Raw genomic sequence first — 23,493 nt, 5'->3', positions numbered from 1 at the left:
ACTTCTACGAATTTGGACAAACATACAGTTATGACTATCAAGATCCAGAACAGGTGATGGCCCCACGAGTCCCCTTCGCTCAACTCAAGACTCGCAACCACTGCACTCTTCTCTGTCCAGATACGCTTTGCCTTTTCCAGGATGGCATGTAAATCATATAATACGTATCTTTAGAGTATGGCTTATTTCATTCAATACAAGGCCATTATTTTGAGAGCCATTATTTTGTTGCACATATCAGTAATTTGTTCCTTTTTATTGCTGAGTATTATGTACCAGAGTTTGTTTATGCACCAGATGATGGACATTTGAGTTGTTTCCAGGGTTTGGCAATTATGAATAAAATCACTGCAAACATTCATGTATAGGTTTTTGTACAGACATAAATTTTTATTTCCCTTGAGTAAAGAGCTAGGAGTGGGCTGGCTAGTTTATATGGTACCATATGTTTAACTTCGTAAAAAACTGCAAAAGTGTTTTCCAAAGTTGCCGCACCATTTGTGTTCCTACCAGCAATGTCTGAGAGACCTACTTGCTTGAGATCTTTGCCAGCATTTAGTACTGTCGGCTTCCTTCTATGAGGTGCGTGGTGGTAGCTCACTGTGGTTTTCACATGTGTGATGTTGAACGTCTTTTCCCATATCACGTAAATATTAAGACAGGTCCTCACAATATAAAGTAAACAATTACTTTCCTATGGACCGTTTTGGGTGGGGGGGTGCACTCTAAGACTAGAGTAAAATCGGGAACAAAATTTTCCAACTTCTGTTGCATATTCCTAAGGCTGCTGAGAGGATCAAAACATATATAAAATAGCTTAAAATACATGAAATACTATTAACAATCTAAGGAACTATAATTGCTACTGATGGTTGGGAAGTTACAGAGATACAAAAACTGTCCCGGGGCCTCTAGCTCCCGCAGATGGGAGATGAATAAAACATCTTAGTCTGACCCACCCTGCCAACACTGCCTCTGTCTACAATTCTGAAGATTTCCTGAATTAATTAAGCTAGATTTTAGTGTTGGAGACAAAGTCTAGTTTTCAAGCACAAATGTCATTTTCCATTTCACAGCCAACATAAGCAATGAGTTCAGCATTGCAGTAATGGCAAGGGATGAATTTATTATTTCAGAATGAGAAGCTGGCTAGGTTCTGACCTGGTTCTTTCTCCTGCAACTGACATCTCACGCCTGGACAGGTCTTCAGACTTCCAAAAACTAAAAGGATAGAAACCTGCATGTTTGTTTTTCAAGGGCCTCTATCTTTAAGTGAAAAATGAACTGATTTTTACCGAGATAGTAAGAATCTCTGATGTAGGAGTTTATCAAAAAAACAAAAGCAGACTCACCTGTCCAAGATCTCTCACCACATCCGGAGAGAAACCACCCGGAGTAATTCCAGACCCAAATCCGTGCCCTAGAACCACACTAACCAGCTACGCTCTCTAAGGGGCAAACCAAAAGGTAAAAACACCAGTAATGTGGAAGGATTTTAGTGAAGGGTACGATTTTATACCTAAAGAGAAAACTTACCTTTCTTTCTTTCAATAGCTTCTTATAGCCATTTGATCCAAGTGATAATAAAGTGATGAGGACATCTAAAGAAGGTGAAGCAGAAGCTCTTCCTGAAGTAAGATGAACAAGTTACATTCAGGAGGGGGAAAAAGCCTTAGAAATTAAGATTTATTATAGTGGCCGAGGTACAAATGGTATTACTTCAGTTACTTTTTCTGAAGAGCAACTGATTTATTTACCTGGATACATCTTGCTGATTTCCTGAATGAAGGAATCATCAAAGCCAGCAATTATAGCGCCACCTACTGGAACCATGAAATTTTTGTCCAAGCTCTGAACGAAAGCATCTATTCTACCAACTCGAGCCCCCTAGAATGAAACAACATGCAGTATTACACACTGGCTTCTAGAAAAAGAGACAACAACTACTATTAACCAGTAAATACCATTAAACAATGCACGAAAAATCAGAAATCAAACATTCTAATTTTCTCTGTAACACTGCCAATAAAGGATTTTTAAGTATTAAAATGAATTTTTAAATGCTGTTCCTTTTATGTGAAAGAGCACTTTATAGTGTACAACCTGCTTTCATACAAAAGAATCATTAAATCCTCACAACAACCCTGGGAGGAAGGCAGGGTTTCCATAGTAGTTCAGGTGAGAACTCAGCTTTTCACCTTACTGTTGGCTGAGAGAACAGGTTCCTCCCTTGTCTCTCATCTGTGATTTTCTATTTGACAATAAATGCCAACAGTGGGTCCTGCAACTATTAACTTACTTTAAACACCTTCTGTAAGTTCAAGAGTGGTCACCATAATCCAATGGACGTTAGCCAGCTATGTCGCCAATCAATTAGTTTTACATTAAGTACTGTACTTCTCTTTGATGCCTGGGTAATCTACTACCTGCACGACCACTTTAAGCAACAATCTGTGCTCCTACCACCATTCAGACAACAAAAGAGAACATTTATTTTTTTAACATCAACTAATGGAATCTTTTTTGTATACTCTTGGCAATGTTTCTACATAACTCATGTTTCCTAATGTTATAATCTTACATGACCTCATTCCACTGCAAATGAACTTCAAGTGAAAATCTAATATTCTAGTGAAAAATTGAATACTTACTAGAAATGTAAAAACTAAGTTCTAGTCCCCATCTAACATAGTCTGTGACCTTCTATCTAATGTGCTTCAATTTTCTCCTCTTAAAAATAGAGATACTATCTAAATTTCAACCAAGATCGTTTTTTTTTTCTTTATCTGTAGTGACAGATTTTCAATCTGTATTCACAATCTACATTCTTATTAATATTATAACCACATTTGACCTTCATCTTCACACTTTCCCTCCACATCCATATCTCAGGGAGAATAGAAGCAGCAGATAGCTGGCCTAATCTAAGAGACCAGATCCAGGCAATCGGTAGAAACACAGAAGCAGGAAAGAGAAGCAGACTACTTTGGAAGCTACCACATGATTGTTTCAATCTCAACCTTTTCCTATTACTCTTCTAATTTCCTCATAAACTACGATAAAAGAAAATCTTGCTGTATCACAGGAAAGCAGCAAGAAGCATATAAAGACTAGTAGAATAAATAATTGAAGAGCACACAAAGTATTAGAAGGTAATAATAGAGAAGAACACTTAAGAGCTGTCTTTTATTAACATTTCAGTACTGTCCAAGGCTTCCTGAGAGAAATGGAGCCTCAGTCAGGTGCAGAAGCATAAGAGAACCATCACTGCACTGGACTTTGCTAGAATCCCTTCATCACTAAAACCCAGAGAGCATAAAAGGCACCACACTCTGGCAAGAAAACAAACAGGCTCACAAAAAACAAATGGTTTTTATCAAAGAAAGAGAATGACTATCTAAAGATTCAGTGTCTATCTAAATATTTTTAAAAGATAAAACTTTGCAAATAAATGTGGAAATGAAGGGTTTTTTTCATTTTTAAGTGGAAAAAACCTTTTTGCCAGCTTTAGTGAGATATAATTGACACAATGTAAAAGTTAGAAGTGTACAACATGATGTGATATATGCATAGATTATGAAGTGATTACCACACTAAGTTTAGTTAATACCCATAAAGTATGGTTTAATAAATTGCTTAGCAAAAAAAAAAAGATAAACAAAAAAGGAAGGTATACCCACTCTCACCGAAGTGAGAGGATATCAACGAGGAAGGAAGAAAACATCAGAAGGCTGAAAGGGCTTAAATAAAATAGGAATCATATGAGCATGTTCTATGAAGGAAAGGGCTGTCAATTACCAACTCATTCATTTCCTTGTTATTCACAAAAGAAATATCTGGGCACCTATCAGCTGCCAAACATTGCCCAAGATTCTAGGGACAGCAGTAGCAAAATTGTTCATATAATAACTTCTGCCAGCATTTATTGAGAACTCACTGTGCATCAGGCACTGTTCTAAGCACTTCACATTCCTAACCCGTGTAATAACCCTCTGAGGTAGCTGCTACGATAATAGCTATTTTACAGATGAGAGCATTAAGGCACAGTAAAACTAAAGTGACCTGCCCAAGGTCAGGAATGTACTTAATATTAACAGCACGGCTGGGATTCAAACCCAGGCCGTTAAAGCACCTTGATGAAAGTTACCCAGGTGATTAAAGACACAGCAGGGACTAAAACCTAGGTAATCTGGAGGAAGGGCCCATGTTTATAAAATAAATTATTATTCCCATGGCATTTCCATTCTTCCAACTGCCTCAGCCAAAGCCTTGGGCCCTGAATTCTCATTTCCTTACCCCTCACATCTGATTCATCAGCACACCCTCTAAGAGCCACTCTCAAAATACATCTGAATCCAACCAATTCTTAACACCTTAATGGCTCCCCCCACGGCCTGAGCCACCAACTTATTTCACATGAGCTCTGCAACGGCCTTCCGTTCTTGCCTTCTTACTCACATAGTAGCCATGATGACGGTTGAAAAATGTAAATCACATGTCACTCCTGCTCAAAAGCCTCCCATGGCTGATGACCGTACCGAGGATGAAGTCCCAAACCCTAACACCCCTCAGTTCTTACTACCACTGCCACCCTCATCTGCCCGGGGCCAGCCGTACTGGCGTCCTTGCTGCTGTTCGCATACCCCAAGCACACGCCTGCCTCCGAGTCCTGGCACTTGCTGTTACCTCCCGTCTGGACTCCAGAGAGCCGCATGGCTCACTCCTTCCTATCACTCAGGGCTCTGCTCAAGTGTTACTTCCTGGAGAGGACTTTCTGGATTGCTCCATCTAACCTGACACCCCCTTCCCGATCCAGAGCATTTATCAAACTTACTGTTTCCTGTCTGCTTCTGCTCCATGAAGATAAGGATTTTGTTGTATTCGCCTCTGTATCCCCAGTGCCTAACTTGATGCCTGGCACATAGGGGAATCTTGTAAATGTTGAATGAACTGGACCATTAGGTCTGTGAATAAGGAGTATAATATGTACTTTTCCCAAATTCCTTTTTATTAATGTTTATTTATTTTTGAAGGGAAGAGGGCAGAGGAGCAGAAAGAGAAGGGGACAGAGGACCCCATGATCCAAGGGATCCAAATCCAAGGCGTTTCCCAAATTCTCAATAAGCGAAACCACTGTTCCCCACACTTTGGAGCTTTACAATCCATTCTGACTCTAAAAGGATTAATCCTAGGTATTTTTGCGACTCCACTACATCCCTCTCCATTAATCTGTCCCACCATCCATATTCCATCCGTCTTCTAAATGAGTCCGTTTAGCACAGAACAGAAGCACAGGCTGTTCGGAGCTAACTTCAACGACATGTGCGCAGCAGAACGCTTTCCATGCTCAGCATTAAGTCATTCAGGGGCAGCGACTTCAAAATAAAAATAAATAAATAAGCTGACACACTGTAGCTATAGCTCTTTCTTCACTGACGGTTTGATTGCTACACTGCTGTCTTCTCAGGAAAGTATGTGCAGTTTCAGCACGTTGTTTTTTAAAGGAAAACATGGGGCTTTGAAGCCACACCGAACCACATGGGCCATTTTGTAGCTATGGGACCTTGGGCAAGTCCCTTAATCCTTCTGAGTTTGCTTCTTCATTTATAGAACGGAAATAATAAGTATACCTTAAGTTTTTAGGATTAAGCTAGTAAACTTTAAACGTCTGGCAGGATGCCTGACACATGGGGGGTACTCAATAAATGGTATATATATCACTAAGAAGAACTACTGAGATGAATTAAAGCTAAATTTAATTTTCTAGAACATCATGAAGCAGCAACTCGCATTCAGTTAAGACCCAAATATTTATTTAGTTTAAAGCAACAGTGCCAACACCTCTCTTTGTGAGGGCCAATTTGGGAAAATTAAAATGCTGAAGCACGGTTGTTTCTTAAATGTTAATTTTAGAAGTAATACAGTATCTGCAACAATATAGCAGCTGCATTTAAAAACCACTCACCTAGAGGTGACGACAAAGGAAGGCATTCACAATGCACAACTCTAACCTTTTACATCACATCCTGGAACTCATTTTCTTTGTCTTAATCTCTCCAATTATGCTGTCCAATTTTCCAGTATTCAAAATTATACCTTCGGCACCACAACACTAAGCCCTTCTGGGTTAAATATATAATATCTGAGTAAATGTTTTGAAATCACTGAAATGGTCATTATGAAGATTTTATAGGGATGTGGAGAGTACAGAAATGTCTATAAATATTAAATAGTTTCTTGCACTAAGTTTAAAAGAGTTACCACTAAATGTATACAATGACTGTCACTATTGAAAAAAAAAAAGCAATACACATATAAAAATGAGAAAAAAGTGGACCCATAAACTATTAAGGGTATTTGTTTGCATACAGGTTTATGAGTGATATTCTATTCCTTCCTCACTTTCCTGAACTTTTAGTAACGCTGTGCTTAACTTTAGAAAGAAATGCGGCTGTTAAAAACTAAAGAGGAAAAGGGGAAAGGGTGAGGAGAAATTTAAAAAACATCATTGAAATAAAATGTTTTTCAAGATTTCCAAAGAGAATTATACAACCTTCCTCAACTACCATTCACAATGGAGATAATCTAGTCTAGAATTGTGATGAAAAAGTTCCTTTAAAAGTTCAGGAGTAATGGAAAAGGATACGAAAGAAAGGGTAAATAGTTTTCCTCTGACATCACATGCCTACTACTGACTCCAGCTCTGGACTTCGTACATGATGTAAACTAATGGACTTCCTCCCTGGTTAGGCTAATGTGAGTTGGGTTTCTTTAACTTGCAGCCAATTGCATCCTAACTGGTAAAACCTTTGAGTAAAAAGATTAAGCAAATTGGCTAATACTATCCTATAAACCACATTTATATGAGAGATGATACTCCCCCAAATTTTTTTTACCAGATAGGATCTACTGTGCTAAGTAAGAAGCATTCGCCACCACACTGGACAAGGTCACAGATAATCTGTGACTAAGTCCTGCCCACAGAGCATACACCACTTGTGTCAAAACGGAGTATGTGATTTATGTGATTAACATCATTATGCACACAAATTATGTAACTCACACCACACATGGATAATATCTACCCACATCTTCACATGACATAAATAATCCTTGTAAGTAGATATCATACTTCATTTATTCATCCAATTTTTCAGTAACCAGTTATTGAGTATCAATTATGTACCAGATACTGTCTTAAATATTGAAGACATAACAGTGAACAAAACAAAGTCACAAAGTCTCTTCCCTAACAACCTTAACTCTAGTTACTACCAATAACTAGATAATTAAAAAAATACACATCTTATCAAATGGTGAAAAGTGCTTTAAAAAACAGAGCATGAGGTCATCAATTTTGAGAAGCACCCAAATTTTCCACATCACTAGGTAAGAAAAAACATTACCAATTAACATCATAAGACACCACTGATTCTAAAACACCCAATTTCAGGAATGTTATGATGTGGAAAAAAGTGTACCTTAAAATCAATGTTTATGGTAAAAATATAAAAAGGGAGACAGAAGATGCAGGCAAGAAACAGGAACCTGTTATTTTAGACGGGGAGTCTAAGAGAGTCTCACTGACTTCAAGAAACCATGTAACTCTCTGCAAGAGGAACCCAGTGAGAAGAAGGAGCAAGAACAAAAACGGGGCGGTGCACACACACGTGGCACAAGGGAGAAGCAACTACATCAAATTGTAAGAAAAACAAAGTGATAACCTTCTAATATGTTAACACCCCTGTTTCTGGATGCCTCTTTGTAAGCTCTTACCTGCTGGATGAGGTGCATGCACTTGGAAGACTGCACCCCGTAAGCATTGTTGACCACATGTGGGATGCCGTAGTCAGCGCAAATCACAGCCAGCTCTTCTAACCTACGGACATAAACGTTCAACAAAGAGATATGTTCTTACTGTGCTTTTATAAATTAGAGTGTGAAAACTTTTTTAATTTAATAGTTATTCTTAACATACACTAAACAAAAAAGGGGGGAAACTGAAATTTCTATAGCAGTATTTTAGCATAAAATTTAGCAGCAGTCACTTTAGAATAAATCTAAAAAAGCTTTTAAATTAATGTTACCAATAAATGAGAAAATGGGTATTTATAAACATCTATATAGATGGTAGCTTTTAAATCGCTTTAAAATTTCCTATACATAAAGCAAAAAGCAGATTGTAATGACCCCTTACAAGGTGGTACGCTCATTTTTAAATGCTTTTGGTTGCTTATCATACTAAAGCTAATATCTGCAAAATAATTAGCATATCTTGAAATTTTAAGAAATCTTACATTTAACATCTCATAAAGTAAAAAATACATTTTCAAGTAGACTTTAATGTATTAAAAAATACAGAACATTAAAATGTTTCAGTACCAAAATAACATTTTCCAACAACTTGGAAACTAAAGAATCTTTTAAATAGCTGCTGGTTTTAAATTCACTCTTGCTTTCTTATTTGACACTCCTTATATTAAAACAATTTGAGAGTCTAACTCTATGTAAAGTAAGGCAATAAATTTCAGTTAGAATGTAATAAATGATGCTCTGCAAAACCAACTACTGCTTGTGACTGAGGTCATCTCTAACAGAAATGTCTTCACATGCTATGAAGCTGAGACTAAATCCTATAGTTTAATAAACTTAAATTCTTAAAAATTGTTCTTTCTACAATATAAAGAATCTAGAAGCAAAGCACTTTTATTCAGTAAAAGTTCTTTCCCACAAGGATGTATTTCAAGTATCTATTACACAGTTTTAGTGTTTACTTTTGCAAAATACATTTTCCTTTTTAACAGATATGCATAAATATATTTTTGAAGTACAGACAGGACATTATTCTGTTCATCTGTCTGAAGTTTTCAATTTACTTCCTTAAGGTGTTAAGAATTAAAGAGTCATTTTATAATTCACTTTCACAAACCTCACAAATTGATACAGGAACCTTTCTATTACTTAAATTAATCAGATATTGTTTTTAACAAAATAGACCTTCTGGGATACACACTGTATTTTCTTCATAAAATGCACTTTTACATATTTGTATTCTAATGAAGGCATTCCTTATTAACAAAGTTCCTTGAGAGTAAGATACTATAATAACATAAAGTACTATTTTAAGAAGAAAAAAAAATCACTTATGAGTAGTTTTAAATACTCAGAATTTATCAAATATACTAATGTTTAGAGTGTGTATAAAGGTATTTAATGAAAGGCAAGGAGAGACAAATATTTTACATGTGAATCAAACTGATTTCTAACTTAGCAGCCAATTTAAGATGTTTGTCAAATGATAAAATGATATCCTTCTTTTTTATTACATTTCCTTTGACTGATTTTGCCCCACTACGCTGCCAGATCAATTAACTAATAAAGACAACGTGTATATAAAACTATTCAAATTAAGACTATAAAGGAATTAAGCTTAATGCAAAGAAATAAAAATATATTTTAAATATAATAAAATCAGAAAATCAAACATATTACTATAACTGTGTGTCACCATGTTCCTAAAGTTCACCCTTATTAGAAACTTTCATTATATAACACAACTAAAAAATGGCATATGAGAATTTTGCTCACTGATAAAAAACTTTTGTGATTTTTTTTCCAAAAGGGATTATACATGTAAAATATTTAACCCTACACCAAGCATACTGTAAACGTCAAAAAAAAAGTCCAAATGAAACAAAATTATTCTCAAGTATTAACAACCTAACACAGGAGCGCCTGGGTGGCTCAGTTAAGTGTCTGACTTCAGTCAGATCATGGTCTCAGTTTGTGAGTTCAAGTCCTGCCTTGGGCTCTGTGCTGACAGCTCAGAGCCTGGAGCCTGCCTCAGATTCTGTGTGTGTGTCTCTCTCTCTCTGTCTCTCTCTCTCTCGCTCACTCTCAAAAATAAATAAACATTTAAAAAAAATTTAAAAAACCAATCTAACACAAATATCTGTGTGCTGTTAAAATTTTTCTAGATAGCAAAATCATCAGTGAAGAAAGAATAGAGATGTTTAATATTTCAACACAAATTTAAAATCTGATTGGCAAGTAATGAATAAACAACTAAGCAGATGTTACATAATCCTAAAATAGAATGCAGAGTCATAAAATGAGACAAGGTAAATTTTCAAAAGCATGGTCTTAAAATAGCCTAGTAAAACATGTCTATCACAATAAATAGTAATAATAATAGTAAAGTAATAAAAAGTAACATACATTCATTACTACCAAAGGGTGTGATTCCATGAATTAAAACTAAAGTATAACTCAATCTAAAAAGACAGTCCAAAGTCAATATAGTTTTCACAAATTATTAGCACGTCAGTTCAAAATGCTCATATGAAACAAAGAGTTGCTGTCAAAACTAGAAATCTGTATTACTATACTCAAGCCTATTATGTTTTCAGAATAAAAATCTGTGGACATCCTTTAGAAAAGTAAACATTTGCTTTTCACTTTTTGCTTTTTTTTTCCTTCTCTTTTCTCTTTAGAGAGAGAGAAGGTGCAAATGAGAGAGGGGCAGGGAGAGGGGAGAGAAAGAGAGAGAGAGAGGGAGATGGAGAGAGAAAGAGAGAGAAAAAGAGAGAGAGAGAGAGGGAGAGGGAGAGGGAGAGGGAGAGGGAGAGGGAGAGGGAGAGGGCAGCGGTGCCCACACCTGAAGTGGGGCTAGGACTCACAAACCATGAGAGCACTACCTGAGCCAGTCAGACGCTTAACAACAGAGTGACCCAGGTGCCCTTGTTTTTCTTTTCTTAAATGTATGCATTTTTCTCAAAATGCTAAGATAACCACTGTGAACACGTAAGTGTACATGTGAGTTAATCTTCCAATTAAACACATTCTAAAGGCAATAAATAATTCTAAAATTTTCTATTTAAAAATCTGTTAATACTGATTGTTCTTACGTAGGAAAACTAACCATAAGATCAAAGAAGTGGAGATAACAATGAAAACAAGTAAATCCAACATCATGCTTAGAAACTTCTACAAACTAATGAGGAAAAGAGTCACAGAGATTAGAAACAGAAAAAGCAGGAAAACAGAGATGTTTTTTGTCTGCTCAGCTCCACGTGCTACTAGTTGCTTTTCCTCCTTCTCTACTGAATCTTCATTTTCCCAAACCACTGTGCTGTTTCTCCACACGCCCGTTCGCCTATTTACTGCCACGTGTTACTAGAGCATGTCTGAGAATCAGTATGTCTGCATGTCACTTAAAAGACCAATCAACATCTACAGGACAATATTAACAAATTATTTACCTATCAGGCACCCGTGGAGCAAAACAAGATGTCGTGGAATGAACGCACAGAATGTGATCAGGCCCAAGTTCCCGGACTTTAGCCTCCACGGCTTCCAGGTCTGTGCGCAGCTCGTCACCTTCTAACACGTTCTCTATCACCACAGGCTCAAAACCTAACCAAGCCAATCCGAAACCAAAATGTTAGGTGAGCGAAAGGAAGAGAAATCCTGGAACTCTAGGAAACAGTGCCATTCTGCATAAGAACTGTAAATATTTGTTTTGGTCAGTGAACCCTTCCCTCGTGATAAAGACCTGCCTCCATACTGGTATGAGTCAAAGGCAGGTCAAAATAATGTGAAGGATTCCTAGGACCACAGAACTATTTCACACTCACATATGCATGGAAAGATATGCCTATTTCTGGGAAGGAAAACAAATGTCAAACAGACACCTTAAAAGTAATTACACAGCCACTGATAACAAAAAGGATCACTGAGTACAATGCAATTTCAGACCATAGAAAAGTAAATCTACTCATTCTCTGGCTACATTTCATTCTAAGTTCACCTTATGTCAGGAATGGACAAAAGAAAAATAATACAATTCAAGTACCAAAACAAATCACAATCATCAACTTAATATTTTACTAAGGAAAAAGTACTGAATTTTAGTAGCCTAATAATCACTGATTCAGCTTATAGTTTACAAGGGTCTTCTATAATTTAAATATTAAAACATTCCCAATTTTCAACCTAATTAGTACACTTAACTAGCATTTGCTCAAAGGTCCACCCAAATAACAACTATGTAATCTTGTACAGTGAATATTTAGATACCCATACACATCAAGAGTTTTATGTGCAATATATTATATACACTAAATAATGTACGAAGCATTTAGATAGCTAAATATTTTGTAATATTAGTAAGTACTTAGGGTAAAAGTAAAATCTAAGTGCTTAAATCTTACAAACTGGATAGAAAATAAACTTGGGAAATTTTACACATAAAGTGATTATGTAGTTACATTTTGAGTCTTCCTAAACAGCAAATCTACAACAGGCTGGACTCATGGATTTAGGGGATATAAGAGGTTTAGAAACCTATTTAGCTCACCTCACTTGTGTCAAAGGTAAGGAAGCTGAAGTTCAGGAAAATTAAGTGGCTTCCTCAAGATCACACAGCAAAATTAAAGCACAGTTATGAGCAAGTAGTTTTGTGTTTTAGAATCCATATCAGGTTTCTGCATTCTATCTAGAGAAATATAAAAACCTGGCCACTATAAAATCATCAATTCAATTATGTTGGTGCAGAGATGTCCAGGTTTTATATCTATACTTTCAGTTATTAAAACAAGCAAAACTTTACTTAAATAAGTAACTTCCTAATGACAGCTAATTTTCTATTATTTCTCAAATTCTCTAGACACAACGCTGTTTTTGCCTTCAAACTTTTAACATGCAAAAAGTTTTTTGAGAATACAACTATCTTGTTTCCTAAGAATTAGGCAATTCTAAGAAAGGATAAACTATAAATTGTGGTACAAATCCTAACATCTTTCGGTAAAGTTTCCAGTTTTTCAAAATGTCAACCTTTCCCAGAAGTTTGGTTATTAGTTCTTTGGTTAATATGATGTAAATAAACAGACTTAGCAACTTTATACCACTTAAAATAAGTCAGCATATTTTTTAAAAGTCTATCAGTTTCTGCTCTATGTCCTTATTATGAATCCCTTTACATGATTTTCTTTAGGATTATTTATAGAATATAATTATAGCTTAATACAGTTCATTTCATACAATAGACTGAGACCATTCAAAATTCACCTCAAATTCTCAAATTTGCATGAATTAAGCATGCCAAATACTAAAACACCATTGTAAAGTTTTTGTCTCATCTATAATCATGTCTGTATCCTTACACTTTGGTTTTTATTTAGAGAGAGAGAGAGAGAGAGCGAGAAAGTGTGTGTGTGCGTGCACATGAGTGCAAGCACGGAGGGTCAGAGAGTAAGGGGGAGAGAGAATCCCAAGCAGGCTCTGTGTGGAGTTGGACACTCAATCCCATGAAACGAAACGTGGTATCATGACCTGAGCCGAAATCAAGAGTCAGACATTCAACCAACTGAGCCATCCAGACACTGATTCATGCTAATAATTTATGTATATTCCACTTAAGTATATACAACCACCATTCCTGAAGAATCTTTATTGTTCCAGGGATTACTATTGGGCATTTCATAGGCCATCCTATTTAATACTCAAAACAATCTTGTGAGACAGGTAATCATATCCCCATTTTAAAGAATGGAGATATACGATATAGCAATTCCACTTCTGAGTATACACCCCAAAGAATTCAAAGCAGAGCCTCAAACAGGTATTTATGCACCCATATTCATAGCAGCATTATTCACAAGAGACAAAAAGTGAAAGCAACCCAAGTGTCCCTCAATGAATGAATACATGAATGAAACATGAAATATATACATATACACGTGTATTAGCCTTGAAAAAGGAAAGATCTGCTGATACATGCAGTAACATGAATGAACTTTAAAGATATTATGCTATAAGATATAAGCCAGTCTCAAAAGGACGAATACTCTATGATTCCACTTACATGAAGGACCCAGAGTAGTCAGATTCATAGAGACAGAAAGTAGAAAGGTGACTGCTAGGAACCGGGGGTAGTGCGGGGAGGGAGCAGTTATTGTTTAATGGGTAGAGACTCAGCTTAAGAGGATGAAAAGGTTCTGGAGATGGTGTTATGCAATGGTTGCACAACAAAGTGAATGTATTTAATGTCATAGAACTATACATTTAAAAATGATTAAAATGGTAAATCTTGTTATGTATATTTTATTACAATAAAAGGAGGGAATAGGAACACATTTGATTTCTTTCTCATTCATCTATCTCTACATAAAGTCTGAATCTTCTGCATTATATACGCCACTTCTTTTCCTTTACCTGCAGTGATCATGGATTTAAAGCAGGACTTCTGGTCTATTCTTGGCCATATAATATACTTTGCCTTTGGTCTTTTGTGTCGTAATGTTAAGAAACACAATGTTAGACTCATACCAGTTGCCATAGGAACTACAAAGCAGTTGGTCACTGTATGGACACCTAAAAATAAGACATAAAAGAGGAATTAGTTATTTCACTGAAAAACCAGTACCTTTCTTGAAGAACGATCTACTTCTTCAATCAAATAGTAAGAGTTATAGACTGAATGCTTCTACTGTACATGGCCTCAGGAAGCTCACTGCCAAATTCAGTTTGCTTATAGCTCCAGGCTTATAGCTCTGATTTTCTATCTTTTTCTAAACAGTTTTAAAATATACATACATATTTTGGAAAGAGGCATTAGTAAAAGATATTAGGCAAAAGTGTGTGTGGCTGGTCAGCCAAAAGTGTTATGATTAACATAGTACATACCAGCCAACTTTATGATGTCCAGGACCAAAGAATTGGTAATTTTGTTCAAAAGGCTAGAACCTGCAGCTTTTGGTTGCACAGCAGAAATATCACCCGATCGTCCAATTCCATGAATGAACCTAAGCAAAAAATGGGCCAATAACTGGACAAAAATATTTGGTGTTCTAAGTAATCCACTGTGTAAGTATACAGATACCATAATTTAAAAAAAACAGGTAACACTTGGCTATTGTAGATATTGTTCATAATCTATTAATAATACAAAAATATCCTACTTAAGTTGAAACAAATTAATCATTTATACTGTGGTAGCTAGTCTCCCAAGATGGCCACCATCAATCCCTTTTCTCCCTATGCTATACACTACTGTCAACACCAAGAGATAGAATCAAATTCCTCTACACTGGATCTGCACTGGCCTTAGTGAACTGCTTGGCCAGGAAGAATCTAGGTAGAAGTGATGGTCTGGAATTTCTGATCTAGGTCCAAGAAGCTTTAAAACTTAACCTGACCTCTTCCTGAAGGGCTTGCTTTTGTGGGAGCTCCTTCATAACCCAGCTGCCATGCTGGGAGAAGCCCAAGCCACCTGGGAAGACCATATGATCTCTCAGCCATCTAAGTGAGTCAACTTGGATAAACTGTCCAGTTGAACCTAATGATTAAACTCTCAGCCAATATCTGACTACAACTGCATGAGAGACTGCAAGCAATAATCACCCTGCTGAGCCCAGTTAACCCCCAGAACTGTGAGAGATAATAATAAGTGACTGTTTTCAGCCACTAAGTTCTGAGGTGGTATGTTAGCAGCAACAGAAAACCAGAATATACGTAACATCAGGTTCTCTTCTTTCTTTCCATTTCCTTAACCAGAGTAGTGGGCTAAGTTTCCATGGGTATGAGCTGCTTTTTCAGGTATCACCTTAATTTAAAAAATACTACAGCTGACCCTTGAAGGAGTGGTTAGGGGAGCCCCACACAAAAATCCCCATATAACTTTGATTCCCCAAAAACTTAATTACTAATAGCCTACAGTTGACTGGAAGCCTTACTAATAACATAAACAGTTGATTAACACATGTTTTATATGTGTATTATATGATATTTTCCTACAATAAGTTAGAGAAAAGAAAATGTTATTAAGAAAATCATAAGGAACAGCAAATACATTTACAGTACTGTACTATATTTATTGGAAAAAAATCCACATGTAAGTGGACCTGCCCATTTCAAACCTATTTTGTTAAAGGGTCAACTATATATATTCCTTAAAATAGTGTGCAAATCTACTCATTTTATGTTAGATGATGCCATACACATGAAAGATACCTCTGAATATTCTTTGAAATCAAAAGTCTGTTTATACTTTATAGTTAGATCAGAAATCCTTCACACTGAGATTAACACAGAACACTAGTGTTACACTTCATTATCACTGAAATCTAATGTAGAAAGCATTTTTTTACAAATATTAAAAATCATGTTATCAGCCCATTTTAACCATGAATTTTTCATCCAATTTATAGATTTATTAATTTTGACTGCAATGGTTTTGATTGAAATAAAATTCTATTATCTGCAGAAGAACTTCATCACTGAAAATTTCAAGACAGGAGTTTTTAAAAGTTTACCTATATTTCACAGAAATGTTGAAGAACAGAGAAATGATCATCTTTGGAAATACTACCAATTAAGTGGTTAAGAGAATTGATGAAAAGGTTTCTGAAATATTGCAAAAGAAAAAAAGTGACTTAATAATCTAAAATCAAATTTAATGTATCTTTCCTGCATCTACTGCAACAATGCAAGGTATTTACAAAATAGCATTCATTTTAGATATAGGTAAACAACGTTTTAAAGTTCTACCTATATATCATTCTCTAAAAAAAACCTTGCAATGTCAGAAAAGAAACAGCAAGCTGGGGCACCTGGGTGGCTCAGTTGGCTGGACATCCAATTTCAGCTAAGGTCATGATCTCAAGATCTGTGAGTTTGAGCCCAGCATGGGGCTCTGTGCTGACAGCTCAGCATCTGGAACTGCTTCAGATTCTGTCTCCCTGATTCTCTGCCCATCCCCCACTCATGCTGTCTTTCTCTCTCTCTCAGAAATACATAAACATTTAAAAGTTAAAAAAAAAAAAGAAACAGCAAACTATAAACAACCTTAACATTTTAAACTCTTACAGCCAAATAGGTTTACTACATTAAACGTTATTAACAGAACGTATAGGCAGTATTGTTAACCACTCAGAAGCTGACATAATAGCCACCAATGTCATCCTACTGTCCTGAAAAGCACCTATTCGTACTGTTTCCATCCTCCTGTTACATCTAGTTTCTACATCCATTTGAATAGGGAAGAAGTAAGTTACCAATGGACGTTTTATAATTTAACATGATTGCAATTACCACCATTATTTTTAACAAAAAAAAAAAAAAGGAAAGGAAAGAAAAATGTCTTCTATTTTAAAAATATATATACCTGTAATGACGCCGAGCAACTAATGCAGATGCCACTCTCCCTTCTCTTTCACCCACACCACAATTGCCCAGGAAATTGTTGCTGTCCATGACTGCAAGTTCATGTAAAAAGAGCTCAAGTGTACTTTCATCCCAACCGTCCTCTGGACACTTGCCCTTTAAAAAACAAAACAAAACAAAAAACATGTATTTAAGAAAACCGTCCTCTAGAACCTTATGTCAATGAAGTTTTTCAACCCTGTAATGTGAATTTTGCCACGCTCCGTGCTTTCTAAACTTCAGACATAAATTCAGCACTATGAAGAAACCTCGAATAGGCAAAACATTTGTTAGACTGCATTACAAGTACCTACAGATTGCCAGAAGTGATAATACATGAATACGATGGTATTTATCAGGTTTAATGTTTCAACGAGTTAAAGTAACTGAAAACCAATAAACCTGATCTTCAACGAGGATTGTTCAAACCAGGCTGCTAAAACTAGGGCTTGTCAAACTTCAGTGAAATTAAAATTCGGGATACCGATAGGAAGAAGACCTGTGACTTTCTGGGGCAGCTCTTGGTTCGAGTTAGTATATTGTGGTTTACAAACATCAAGTGTTCCCTGAGTCCTTGGCAGTAGTCAAAGACGGAAGATGCGAACCTTGCCCTTTTCGCAAACAAAACGGTAAAGCCAACTGGGACTTCCATATCCCGAAGTTAGAAAACAACAGGACTCAAAATCCCGACCGCCCCCCGCCCCGCTCCCTAACAATACTCTCTGGGTTTTGCTGACTTTGGTGACGCTGGGAAGGAGCTGAGCGCAGCAAGTCAGCACAACGCTTGCCAAGCTGCGACAGACTGCTGCGGACAGGTCACAACCAGCAAGCAGGGGCGTGGCGGGGAGGGGGACAGGACTCAGCACTACCGGGGCGCCGGGGGGAACCGGAGGCTGGGNCGCCCGCCGCGAAGCTCTCGCGGTTCATTTCGGCGGTGGCGACCGTAGCGAAACAACGCTCGACACACGCTGCAAACACTACTGAACCCCGACGCAACTCGCCGCCTGGACGGTACGGCAAGGCCTTGGGACAAAAAAACTCGTCTCGCTTTCGCACATGCGCAATCCGTATAGATGGGGCACCAGAAACGGTGGGTTTGAGCATGCGCAGAGGTCTGCGCGTGTAGCGGGCTCCTAAGAGATTTAAGGGGAGAGTTTGCGCTTGTGCCGGGGGGGCTGAGGAAAGTAAAGGGGAACTATGTGAACTTCTGTGCAGAAAACTTTTCTATCTTATGTGTTCCAACTCCGTTGAGTGGTGAGATTTGCGCAGTCTGTGCTTCAGACTTACACCGTATTTCTCATATTCCAGAACCTTTCATCCTTACTTTTCTCATGTCTCAACATTTACTATTATTGCCTGACAACCCGCTACAGACTAAGTGTCCCGTTCCTTCCGTCCTTTGCACTATAGAAAGCCCCAATACTTACCACTTATCACCTGATTTTACTTTTTTTTTTGTATGGCCCACACCCACACCCGCATACCTATGGATATAAACTTCCTCAAGTCTAGGGACTTGGTTTTCGCTGCCATTATCTCCCCGAGCGCCCAGAAGAGTGCCCAGAATATAGTAGGGAGTAAAAAAAGTTCATATTTAATTAATGAATTGCTTTGACCATTAAACAACCTAGCGCTAGGTATGGAATATATAGAAATGAAAAGGTAGGGTCCCTGCTTTTGATTTCCTTGCACTCTTCTTCGATGACCCCACAGAAATTCCTGACATTGGCCTTGTTTGGTGGTGTGCGGAGCCCACTTGAACTGGTTTGTACTCGCTTGCAAGAGCTGATCGTTAAGTGTGCAGTAATTTTGTGAGCTGGTTTTTAAATACCGCCACTTTTTAACAATAAGTTATGTATGTTTATAGTAAATAATATTAAAAGCAAAAGTGATAAATACACAGACTTTACCACTTCCTACTCATTTTTACTACATTTTATTGTTTACTGCGCTTCTGAGATTATTTACCTCTATTGTATCTGTGTGGAAATAGAACAGAATGATGTACTGCCGCATATCTCTTAACAATTCCCTTTTTAAGGGGATCATGGTGAGAGCTCAGAATTGGTCGTGGCTGGGTATTTACACCCTGGAAATCAACACCTGCTACAAATCAGGCCCTGACCTCCCTGCGCTGCCCAGGAATTAGTTGTTTTGGATGTAGCAACTCACCACTGTTCCCATTACATGTTCCCACGGCATCCTACCATTTGTCAGCCTGGTACTTGTCAATGTGCATCTCAATTGTTAATTTTCTGTTTTCCTCAACTAGATTGTGAGCTCCTGTTTGACAAGGCTGTATCTGATATCTGTGTTCAAAGCACAGAACTAAACACAAAATAGATGGTCCACAAATACTTATTTGAATGATAGACCGTGTGAAAACTTTGTAAAATTATACAGAAATCTAAGCCACAAAAATAATGAGAATTTAGCTCATTTTTAAAGTAAACAGCAGCCTTCAACCTTTTGATGACTTGAGTTCTTATTCCCAAAATACAACTATTTTTGCAACTTCTTTGGAAAAGCCTTCAGAGGTGTTTTGACAATCCCATGCCAGTGTGCAAGATTCATCTTATTATTGAGTGGACACTCTAGGTTTTTGAGCCAGCAGTTTCTCTTGCCTTCCTTACCGGTCTTCATTTGGCAAAACATTTGTTTCCAGAAACTAAACCCATCATCAAGGTATGACTTCATAGAAATTATTTTTTTAATGTTTTATTTATTTCTGAGAGAGAGAAAGAGAGCATGAGCAGGGGAGGGTCAGAGAGAGAGGGAGATACAGCCTGAAACAGGCTCCAGACCCTGAGCTAGCTGTCAGCACAGAGCCCAATGCGGGGCCCAAACCCATGAACCATGAGATCATGAACTGAGCCGAAGTCGGACGCTTTACCAACTGAGCCACGCAGGCACACCTAGAAATTATTTTTAAAAATGCAGGCTGTGGAGGCAATTTCAAAAGAGGTGTTCCAAAATTATCTTCATCCATTCACTCACCCTATGAGTATTTATTGAGCATCTAACATTTTTTTCACTTTTTTTTAGAGAGAGAGTGCATGCATGTGCAAGTGGGGCAGAAAGGCAGAGGAATAAAGAGCAATAATCCCAAGCAGGCTCCATACTCAGCACAGAGCCCAACGTGGGCCCCGATCCCACAACCCTGGGATCACGACCTGAGTTGAAATCAAGAGTTGGATGCTCAACTGACTGAGCCAGCCAAGTGCCCAGGCATCTAATAATTTTTAATAGAGTGACATCAGAATAATTTGTCTTTACAAGATGAAACATAGTTAAAAATAGATCCAACATTCATAGTGTGAATTTTACTTGTGTCACTAGTTATATGACTTTGGGTACATTACTCGTACTTTCTGAGCTTTGCTTTCTCCATTGGTAAAATACGGATGTGGAGGAGACCGTTGTGATTAAATTAAATTAAATGCTCAATGCCCTCTTTGCCTTGATAGACTGGTTATACAAATGGACAAGGACCAGACCTTGTCTGAGGTTATAATAACCCCACCCCATAATCTCTGCAATAAGTAGCTCAGGAAGCCAAACCAAAATCCCTGCACCAAACTCACCAGAACAGTTAGGACTCAGTCAATGACTTCCAGCTTCCCAATTTTTTCACCTGCTTCCAACTCAGGACTAACCACAGAAAGCCAAATATGCTCCCTAAACCAATGACATAAGGTGCCCTTTTCTCGTTAGCCTACTTCCATCTTTCCCTTGCTAACAACTCCCAGTCCGAGCATACCTGAACCCTTCCCATTTTCTTCACCATAAAGCTTTTCCGCCCTCCGGCCTGACTTTGAGTCTCCAAATGCAAGTGATGGTCACTAACTCACTTGCTATAGGAAGGTCTGAATGAATAGTCTCTGTTTACTATTTGGGTGGTCTTTGTTCCTTGCCACAGTTTTCCTGGAGACTCCACTGAGACATGGTCTGCACTGTCCATCACCGTGGCCCCCAGCCTTTGACCAGATGTGGTACATGCAGAGGACCTTTGTGCCTTGATGCTTATGGCCTGTCGAGTCTGTGACAATGTCGTAAGTCAGTGCTGGGTCTGAACTCTGCTGTCTTTGCATTGAGCTCCTCAGCGATTTGTTGTACTTATCCTATCCTTGGTGGAATCAGGCCATTCCTTTTCATCCTTTCATGGCTCTCTTTTGTACTTTTATTTTGTATTGTGCTACCTGAAAATGCTGTTTGTCATAGGAAGGAGGATCATAGGGTAGAACACACCCATAGGCCCTGTAAGCCTGTTGTTCAAGCCAGCCTCAGAGACCAGTGAGTTTCAGTTCTCACCAGGTGGCCATCCGTTTGCACAAACTTCACTGGGGGCTACGAACAAAACTGGGTGAGGCACTCCTTCTATCTTGATTTTTTGTCCTAAGAGTTTGCCCTTAAATTAGAGAGAGAGATCACTGTAATTTTCTACCTGCCAGGGGGCACAGATTGTCAAGTCTGTGTTTGGAGGGGCCAACCCTCAAGTGGGGGGCCTGAGACACAAAGAGCATAAGCATCACTTTCAGCCAACCATTGCCATCTCTCCTGGGGTTATCTAAGCCTACATCCACTCTGCCAGGAAAAACTGCTGCGTCTTATATGTGGGGTCATTACAGTCCTAATTCTGGTAGCCGTCTCTCTTAGCGGCATAAGTTTAGTAACGAGGATTTGGGCCTTCCATGACCACGCTGAGGAACATTTGACTTGGATAACTTTGGTATTGATAGGCAACCTAGAAAAAAAGGGGAAATAAGATTCCTCAGGTCAATGGGCAGCAGTTTTTAACTGGTATGCAGAAGCCTCCAAAAGAAATTCTGGTTCAAAATTTATTTCACTTAAAGATTCTTTGGCCAAAGCTTGGGAGCAATTTGACAAACTTAGGCAACAAGAAACTAGACTCACTTTCCTAGTAAATCCTTCCTGTCCTTGTCTTCCAGTTGCCTCCCTGTATCCAATATCCCTCTACTTCTTTATCCTTCTTATCTGTCTTTTCTCACTTCTGTCAACTATGCTATTCTCTTCCTTTTGAGCAGACACCCCCCCCCCAATGTTTGCCCAACAGCCTCCTGACAGCACAAAATTATTACATGCCTCTAAAGATCCATGTCTCTTATGAGCCAGATAAGCAGACAAGTGTAGAATTTAAACTTTGGGCCCAAGATGAATTAAGAGCTATAGTTAAGGACCTCCCTACAAAACCTCCAACAAGACCAGCAACTATTCCTAGAAGAATTTACAGTGCTTTTGGGTGCATATGATTCAGGGCTACTTAACCTACATCAGCTTGTACCCATGTTGGTCAGAATCTCAGATGTTAAATCCTGGATAGCAAAAATTGATTGTATTACCCAGAAAGGGATCTACAGGCTCTCTTTTTTTCCACAATAAATCTAAGATTAAAAAAAAATCCTGAAAAGTAGGACAAAGCATCTTACAAGCAGTACCCCTAAACATTTCCAACAAATTGAATTGGACTATAATTTAGTCATTAAAATGAGAAAAAGAGGTAAAAATATAAGGGATTTTTTTGTTCTGGACTAGAAAATACCTCTGACAACATTCAGAAGTTAATAAAGATGTCAGTATAAAAGCAGCCCTTTTATCTCATTCTGTCAATGGAGTTAAACCTTAAGCCTAATTCAAAATATAGAAATTAAAATAGGAAATAGCACCTTTGCCTAAAGACCTGTTGGAATATCTGAAGAAGGGTTTAGAATCAAAATGAGACAGAGTCTAAAATAAACTATGATCTTACAGATCATCAAACAACTAGGTGATACACCTTCCAAGCAACCATTTTTGACAAGGACACTGTAGGTATTATAAATAAAAGGGCACTGGCAAAACAGAATGTCCCATATCATAAAAGAAAAACCAGGGACAAAGAAATATCCTCAATCCTGATCAAAAAGAATACTCTAAAGAAGGAAAAAGTGCCCATATCCTGACTTACCCTTAGACGCTCAAGTTGAATATAGATGGTAAACCTAATCAATTCCTAGTAGATAAGAATGCCTCTATTCATAGTCAAATTGTATCTGTCAGGATATACCTTTGCCCTCCTCAGTATATTTTGTGCGTATTCCAGATAAAGTTCTTGCCACATACCTGATATTCTATGACCTTCAAAGTCCACTGACACAGAAGAAATAATTGGAGCAGAACCCAGAAAGCTCTGCTTACCAAACAGGGAAGGGTTATCAAGTTTTTCAAGACATAAGGACAATCAATAAAATTTTTGTCCCTTGCTTCCCAGTAGTACCTAACCAAATATCATCT

At 37.7% G+C, this 23,493-nt stretch overlaps 1 protein-coding gene across 1 annotated transcript in view; it reads right to left on the bottom strand.

Moving 5' to 3' along the window:
- SEPSECS (Sep (O-phosphoserine) tRNA:Sec (selenocysteine) tRNA synthase) overlaps positions 1 to 17,854 on the bottom strand; it is a 31,572-nt gene extending 13,718 nt beyond the window's left edge. Inside the window, exons 1-8 of the mRNA XM_077776607.1 lie at positions 17,687 to 17,854; positions 17,165 to 17,319; positions 14,686 to 14,804; positions 14,215 to 14,373; positions 11,262 to 11,415; positions 7,777 to 7,879; positions 1,758 to 1,887; positions 1,537 to 1,628 (exon numbers count right to left, since the gene is read on the bottom strand). Of these exons, the coding sequence (XP_077632733.1) occupies positions 1,537 to 1,628; positions 1,758 to 1,887; positions 7,777 to 7,879; positions 11,262 to 11,415; positions 14,215 to 14,373; positions 14,686 to 14,804; positions 17,165 to 17,319; positions 17,687 to 17,854 (1,080 nt within the window). The remainder of the gene's footprint in view (positions 1 to 1,536; positions 1,629 to 1,757; positions 1,888 to 7,776; positions 7,880 to 11,261; positions 11,416 to 14,214; positions 14,374 to 14,685; positions 14,805 to 17,164; positions 17,320 to 17,686) is intronic.
- Between the last annotated feature and the right edge of the window lie 5,639 nt (positions 17,855 to 23,493).

The sequence above is a fragment of the Crocuta crocuta genome, unplaced genomic scaffold (genome assembly GCF_008692635.1).
Source record: "Crocuta crocuta isolate KB4526 unplaced genomic scaffold, BGI_CrCroc_1.0 scaffold57, whole genome shotgun sequence".
Classification (NCBI taxonomy): domain Eukaryota; kingdom Metazoa; phylum Chordata; class Mammalia; order Carnivora; family Hyaenidae; genus Crocuta; species Crocuta crocuta.
Note: the sequence above shows the minus strand (reverse complement) of the source record. Positions and strands in the feature narration are given on the sequence as shown.